This window comes from Myotis davidii, unplaced genomic scaffold (genome assembly GCF_000327345.1).
Source record: "Myotis davidii unplaced genomic scaffold, ASM32734v1 scaffold18, whole genome shotgun sequence".
Taxonomy (NCBI): Eukaryota; Metazoa; Chordata; class Mammalia; order Chiroptera; family Vespertilionidae; genus Myotis; species Myotis davidii.
This window is the reverse complement of record NW_006292696.1, coordinates 4,107,744-4,115,832: the sequence shown is the minus strand read 5'-3', so window position 1 is coordinate 4,115,832 and position 8,089 is coordinate 4,107,744. Positions and strand designations below refer to the sequence as shown.

At 36.3% G+C, this 8,089-nt stretch overlaps 1 protein-coding gene across 3 annotated transcripts in view; it reads left to right on the top strand.

Annotated features, from left to right (window-relative positions):
• FAM114A2 (family with sequence similarity 114 member A2) overlaps positions 1-7,588 on the top strand; it is a 25,652-nt gene extending 18,064 nt beyond the window's left edge. For all 3 annotated transcript variants that reach the window (XM_015565632.1, XM_015565631.1, XM_006766282.2), the window contains exons 10-14: positions 352-471; positions 1,183-1,322; positions 3,431-3,503; positions 4,085-4,138; positions 5,929-7,588. In XM_015565632.1, coding sequence (XP_015421118.1) covers positions 352-471; positions 1,183-1,322; positions 3,431-3,503; positions 4,085-4,138; positions 5,929-6,030 — 489 coding nt within the window. In that variant the 3' untranslated portion in view covers positions 6,031-7,588. The remainder of the gene's footprint in view (positions 1-351; positions 472-1,182; positions 1,323-3,430; positions 3,504-4,084; positions 4,139-5,928) is intronic.
• Positions 7,589-8,089: the final 501 nt, after the last annotated feature.

Genomic DNA, 8,089 nt, shown 5'->3' with positions numbered 1-8,089 from the left:
TCTGTCCACTGAGCCAAACCGGCTAGGGCAGATGGGAATGTTCTTTATCTTGACCTGGGTCCCACATACATAGGCATATGTACATGTAAACATTTCTTGAGCTGTGCTCTGAAGATTTGTGCACTTTGCTGTGTGTAAGTTATCTCATTTTTTAAAAAGCCCAAGGATGAGAGAATTCAAGAAGGCATGAGTGGACAGCAGTGTTAAGTGGTGTAGAGAGTCCTGGTAAGTTAGGTACTGAAAAACTAAGTGTTATGTTCGGATGAGAACAAAAGCATCAACTTCCATGATGCTAACATGTTCTTGGTCAGTGCTCAGTAAGCTGAATTAAATTGTTCAATTCTTATTTAGGCAAGAAATACAGCCTATGAATGGATCAGGACATCTCTGGAGAAGCCATTAGAAGAGAAGGAAGGAGAAAAACAGTTGGAAGGAGAAAAAACTGAGCAAATAAATAAAAATTCAATAGAGGTAACCAAAGCAAATAAAGTTTTCTTTTTTTGGTTTGTTTGTTTTGTTTTTTAAGGATTTAAGATGTGGGGGTATTGCAGTCAGGGACCTAAGCTCTTTGTATTCTGTTGCATTCTTTTTTAAAAAATATATTTTATTGATTTTTTTACAGAGAGGAAGGTAGAGGGATAGAGTTAGAAACATCAATGAGAGAGAAACATCTATCAGCAGCCTCCTGCACACTCCCTACTGGGGATGTGCCCGCAACCAAGATACATGCCCTTGACTGGAATCGAACCTGGGACCCTTCAGTTCACAGGCCGATGCTGTATCCACTGAGCCAAACCGGTTAGGGCTTTTGTTGCACTCTTATCCATAATTTCTACCTTGTGTTTCAAGATTGTAACATCTTAGTTCCAGACTATAGGACAGAAAAGAGTGAAGAAAGAGATAAAGGGTACATGTGTGGTGTCATGAGGATTTCCAGAAGCTGCCACAAGACGCTTTATCTAAATCTTTTGTTGAAAACTTAGTCACATGGTCACATCTAACTTCAGGGAAGCCTCTGTTTTTGCAGCAGTGAGTCCAGCTGTAAAGTTATATTACTACTATGTAAGGAGAGGTTTCAAGATATTGAATCCTCCTTCAGTGTGAGAGAAGTAAGGTGATGTCATTTCCTCTGAGATTAAAAAACACACCTGTGCTTTGTTTTGTTTTTTGTTTTTCATCCAGGATATCCATGCATTTGCAATCCGGAGCCTAGCCGAAATGACTGCCTGCTCAATTGAATTGTTTCACAAAACAGCAGGTCTGGTTCTACATGGCCGGAAGCAGGAAGTGACAGCTATAGAAAGAAGCAGAACCCTTTCCCAGTAAGTGTAATAAGTATCCTTGTAAGTGATACATATTACTGAAAGAGTTTTCTGGGCTTATTTCCAAAGTTTTAAAAGCTTTCAGCAAGATACTATTCACACTGTACCATTCACATATTTCAGGTTTTGTTCATTTTGGGTTTTAGTTAGTTGTATAGCCAAGTGTGATGTTTCTTTTTCACTGCCATAAAGCTACATTATAATTCTGCCTTTTTATTAACTACTTTATACTCTGAAAACTAGTTCTCAGATTATTAGTCCTACTAGGAATAGAATTTTACATATGTAAAAACAGAAAATAGTTCTAAGAATCTCAATTCTGGATAATTAAGTTATTGAGTGCTAATTATATGCCAGGCATCATGCTAATGGATTTACATGTGTCATTTTTAATTTTTACAATAACCCTAAATAATTGTTCCAGCTTTAAAAGTGAGGAAATGCAGACTCAAGAGATGTTAAATAATCTACCCAGGTTATATTTGTGGTTTTGTTTTGTTAATCCTCTCCTGAGGATATTTTTTCCCATTGATTTTTAGAGAGAGTGAAAGGGAGGAGTGGATCAAGGCCGGGAGAGTGAGAGAAACATCGATATGAGAGAGACACATTGACTGGTTGCCTCCTGCATTTGACCTTTTTTCACTGATCTTGAACAAAAATTTCAAAAATAATAGAATGTAGATAGTCACAGGAGGAAAAAAAATGACCTATTTGTAAATATGGAAATCCCTTAATTAAACAATGAGAATTTTCATTGGAAAAAAATGTGTGTGAGACTGTGCAGTGTGCTAGGATTGGGAGGGGCCCTTGATATTCTCCAGACCTCTTCACCTGTGGTTTGATGCCCCTCTGTGATAAGGGGGCCTGGATTTGTCTTGCACATTCTTAGGATGGGGGACTCAGAATCCCACGCCAGCCTGTTCTGTGGAAAAATGGCTATTTCTACTGCTTGGAATGCTCTTTCAGTCGTGACTCACTCCCTCACAGAATTCAGGTTTCCACTCAAATGCTGTTTCCTTTACCACCCAATCTAAAATAGTATCTTCTCCTATTTTCTAATCCTTTACTTGCTTTATTTTCTTAGCTCATATCACCATTTAGTGTATATGGTGTGTGTATATGTATGTATACATATGTTTATATATATACTAGAGGCCCAGTGCATGAAATTCGTGCACTGGGGGTGGAGGTGGAGGGTCCTCAGCCCAGCCTGCACCCTCTCACAGTCCGGGACCCCTCGCTCCTTACTGCCACCCTGCTCGCTGCTCCTTACTGCTCCGCTCGCTGCTCCTTAGGGCTTCCAGGGAGGCGGGAGAGACTCCCACCACCGCTACTGTGCCCATGACTTCTGGCTGAGTGGTGCTCCCTCTGTGGGAGTGCACTGACCACCAGGGGGCAGCTCCTGCATTGAACATCTGCCTTCTGGTGGTCAGTGCACTTCATAGCAATCAGTTGTTCTGCTGTTCCATCAGTTTGCATATTAGGGTTTTATTTTATAGGTCAAAAATTAATATATGGATGTGTTTATATATCTGTATATATAAGTATACATATACATATATACCTACATATACACACATCTGTCCATCTATATATCATATATAGTCTCCCCCCTTAATAAGCAAGTAAGTTAGAATCCATGAAAACTGTGACTTTGCTTGTTTACTGATATATCCCCAGGGCTTAGAACCTGTTACAAAGAAGACTTTAAAAAATATTTGTTGAATAAATGAATGTGTATGAATTTTAACTATATTTCTAAATGGAATGTAGGATCTTATAAGTATTGTTGCCTTAAAATGTATTTTTCGTTATTTCCTTTGATTTTCCTAGAAAGTATATTGCTTTCTAGAGGATTTTGTAGAAAAATGTTTTTCCAAGGAGTGAACCTTCCCTTCCTGTAGCATGGATGCCTATTCGAATGGGTCCCCAAATGCATAGGGTAGCTGACAGGCATACTTCCTCCCTTTAAAAGCTTCCTTCTTTCACATTTAGTGCCAGGAGTGATTTGTTCTCTTCTGACAGTTGTTAAATATAGCTTATTAAAAGAAAGAGTGAAAGAAAAATAAAAGAAGGAACCATCCTGACTTTTCTCCCTTCTTCTCTAGGATGACGGTTGTGTTGTGTAAAGAATTATCCTCTTTGTCTAAAGAGTTTACCACCTACCTAACAACTGCTGGGGTAAGAATTCATGCCTCTTGTTGGGCCAATGTCTGTTTTGTTTTGTTTTGAAAATAGCTTTATTTACGTATAGTTTACATACCATAACATTTGGTTTCATAGTATATTATAGAATTGTGCAACCATCACAGTAATCTAATTTTTGACCATTTTCATAATGTCCCAGAAAACCTCATACTATTAACAGTCATTTCTTTTCCTCTGTACTCTTATATCCCTGAGCAACACTAATCTACTTTCTGTCTATAGATTTGCCCATTATGGAAATTTAATACAAATGGGATCATTCAATCTGTAGTATTTCGTGTCTGGTTTCTTTCACTTAGCATAATATTTTTGAGGTTCATCCACATTGTAGGAGTAGACTGTGGCTAGCCAGTAGGAGAGTTGTAGTTAAAACTAAAGTTTAAAGCACTTCCAAATATGACATTTTGCTCTCTCTCAGTCCAGATTTTTTCTATGCTTACATTTATGTTTGGGTGTTTGTGTATGTGTATGTTGTATGTTTCAAAGTGGGATCATACCATGTTTATTTTTTTTTAATCTGCTGTGTGTATTTAACTCTGTATCCTTTATTCTAGGTCAAAGAAAAGGCAGACGTCCTTAATCCATTAATTACTGCAGTATTTCTAGAGGTTAGTAGTAATTCTTTTTAAGTCTCTAACTTTTAGGCATTTTGTATTAATTAACTCTTCTTAAGTTTTTATTTTTTGGCCTTTTTTCCCCCCACAAAGTTGGTAATTTAGCTATATCGATGCATATATGACCCCACAGGTGTATATCTGATGCATATTCCCTGTTTATTAATTACAAAATATAAAAAAGCTGCTGGATAAAGTGTACAGGAAGTTGGAAGCTGTCATTACTTAGTACTATCCTTTGGCAGTTAATGGACAATTTTCAGTAACAAAATATCCCTGGAAACCAGCAGATAAACAGGAAGGGTTGGAAATTAAAAGCAGGCAAGCAACTGCTTCTTAAAGGACTAATACTTAAGCAGAGATTTGTTAAAAACAACACACAACATTTTGTCATTTCCTTGTCAGGAAATTTGCTTTGTTTTGTAATGTTTACATAATCCTTAGTCCATTAGATTTAAGGAGGTGGGTTGTTTAAATCCATGAAAAAGGGAGGAATAAGAGGATCTCATCATGGAATATTGCTCCCATGAGTGATGCTTTCTGGATTCCATGTTTTAAGAACTCTGTCTTGTAAATTTTGTGAACAATTGGACATTTGATAACCTGTTTAAAACGTTTATGAAAATCTGGAGAGGAGAAAATATATTTGATAATTGGTTAGGCTTTTAATATGAATTGAAAAAGATTTTTTGTTTTTTGCTCCTGGACTGTTAGTTACTTCTTTAGTTTTGAATTCTTTAAAGCCACCACCATTGAAATGCCTTTAATTCCTTAACTGCACAATTTTCCTTGAAAAGTCAGGGAAATTATTCTGATCACTTAAACAGTTGTTTTTAAAAAAGTAACTTTGTGATTTAGTAGATGGCAACAATGTTTAGGTGAGGTTAGTTTGCATACTAGGAGCCCAATCCTGTCCTGGATCTTCCCTGATTTGCTGATGACCCTATCTATACCCAGCAATCTAATGGCAATCTCATCTATATGTACAAAATGAGAGATTTTACTAGATAGTCACCGAGGTCTCTTTTGGCTGGAAAGTTCAGTATCAAATGTCACACTGAAGTTTAAATAGGAGTGCTTGCCATTGGTAAATCCAAAATAGGTAAACTCACTTGATACAGGTTCCCCGTTGCTATTTTCGTGATCATGGTATCTCCCCTGCCAGGTAAGTATTCCCCGTTGCTATTTTAAGTTGGTTATCTTGCTTACCGATTTGAAACACATGTCCTGGAAATTATACATTTTATCTTAATGTAACCAACTTTTTGTTGTTATTCTTCTGGAAGGTTAGAACATGTCAGATAGAAATTTATCTATACGGTAATCATCTTTAAAAGCAGTATCCCTTGTTTACTTTTGTGAGCACCTATTACGTGTTCACTGATTGTGTTGAGTCCCTGGAAGAGTTATCACAATGGACTGGAAATCTTATTGGTGTAAGATTCATAGCCTTTTGAAATCCTCTTTGAGTAATTGACCAAAATGCTTTGAATGCCAAATTTGAGTGGGATGCCAAAGAATGCCTATTATTTTTGCTGTGCAAGTTGGGCAAAAAATGCTGCCATTCTTTGTTGCTGCTTTCATATCTTCTTAAGAGCTAGATCATTCTTTCCCCTGTAACTTTACCAAAATGGTCAAGTCTGCCCTTATTTGTCAGGCTACAGATTCAATTAGATTTATATAAATTATAGTCTTTTGTTGTTGTTGTTGTCTTATGGTATACTTTCTCTTTTAAGTGACTGTGATATTTTCTTTTTCTTTTCCTTTTTATTCAATCCTGACAGGCATCAAATAGTGCTTCCTATATTCAGGATGCCTTTCAGCTACTCTTACCTGTGCTGGAGATCTCACTCATTGAAAACAAGACCGAATTACCAGAGGCATGAATTGCAGGGCCAGAGGCTTTTGTCAGAACATTGAAGAACCAAGAAGATTGACCTGAGACTTGTGATGGCCAAGAAATGCCACTCTATTCTGCGTACCCTTGCAGCAGTGAAGGAGAAGGGCTATTTTAGTATATAAACATTCAGGCAGGATAGCAGTTTTATGTTGCCTTCACTGCTCGGCTGAAGTATTCAGGTTCTCACACTGCTCTTCCCAGTTGTTATAATTAATAAATTATTTGAAAAGAAACTTTTAAAAGAAAGTTCAAAAATAATAGCTCCAGATAAAGGTTAGTGGGATACTCAGGTAAAAATATTGGTATTTTCTTTGATGGTGCAAAACACTAACAGTTTTTTCATGGATATAATTGGCTGTTAAGAGAAAAAGTACTTAATTTCATATTCTAGGATTAATGTGCTTGATCTATGAATGCCATGCACTTCTTTCTTTAATAAAATTTATGGCTTTAAGAAGCTGTGTATATATAAACTCTTATAATGATTACCCTTTATTACATAAATTCTTGGAATTGGTTAGAAACTTTTATATGCTTTTTAATTCTCAGCAGATAGTTGGCATTGAGGAGAAACTTATAGAATATACTTGTAGCCACACGAGTTAACTATAGCAATGTGTCGTTTGGCTTCAAATTGCTCTCCCACAATTGCTCTCTCACTTCAAGATGACAAGTTTTAAGTTGTTGACCTCTACTCAACTGGATTCAAGATCAATAAGTGCCATTTAGAGAAACAGTTCCTTGTTTGCAGATATTCTGAATCTCTCCAGATGTTTTTCATGCATATCCCATATGCAGGATAAATTTGGTAAGAGTCAGCTCCAAAGGAGTGTGAAGTGCTTATAGTAATGGGTTTTTTGTTGATTGACTATTGTTGAAGTGGATTGTGGAATCCCATAGTAATGATGTTCATTATCGCAGGATTTAACCTGTTAGTCATGGTATATTTTTCTTTATCCTTTTTGTTTTAATGTATTCTTTAGCATGTTTATAAATACAACTTTATCCTTTAGATCTTGAGCCTTATTTTTGTTCTCTTTGACTGTTTAAGAGACTGAAAGGCTATTGTCTTCCTAAAAGTTATTTTGGTATTCACTCTTTTTAAAAAAGTTCTTCAACCTTATGGTCTTTAATGATTTAGGTAGCTTTTGTGAGTTCTGCCCCTCTTCTCCTAAAACCTTTAAATAGAATGTAATAATTTTTTTCAATTGATCCTTTTGTCTAAATGTGAGCCCCAATAGCTTTCTCAGATCCCAAAAATAGCAAAGTCATAACATAGATCACTGTCAAGACTGTTTCTATATAATTGCCTTATTTGAAGTAAGGGGCTATTTCTAAGCAAGGAGGAAAATAAATAGATTTGGCTAAATAGGTATACCAATAACACTAGAATGTAGCTCTGCTTATATTCTGTTCTAAAGTGATCAGAAAAAAATTTTAAATATTACTTTTTATAGACAAATTTTGTCTTTCCCAAAGTGACAGATTTTGAATTTTCAGAAACAGTTTTCTTGTGGTTAATAAAGTTGGTGTTCCAGTTCTGATTTATTGCCTCAAGTTCTGTTGCTGTGTCTGAACCTGGATCCCTTGAGCAAGGTACTCCTTGAGGAGGGTTTAGAACTGGTCACAGTGCCTACTACCTGTTCATACTTTTGTAAATTGAAGTTTGTAGCTTTTACTCTTTGATCTAGAAACATGTCTAGGGTTTTTCTTTCAAGAAGAGGGTTATAGATGTGGAGAGCAGAACAGTAACTCTCTGTATGTGTCTATTCAGATTGGAGTCCTGAATTTGACCAGTTTTAGATTGGACCAAATGTGACACACTGCCTCTTTACTTTCTCCCTCATTTCTCTCATCAGCTTCCCCCATCCACCAGAAATGACAAAAGGACCAATTCTGAATAACACCTAAAATATAATGAAGAAAAAGTTATTTGATTCAGTAGAGAGAGAGAAGTAAGAGCATAAACATTCATTCATAGGTGAATAGGTAAATTTAGGGGGCATTTTGGAACCTATTGGATTATGGTGATGGTTTTGGATGGT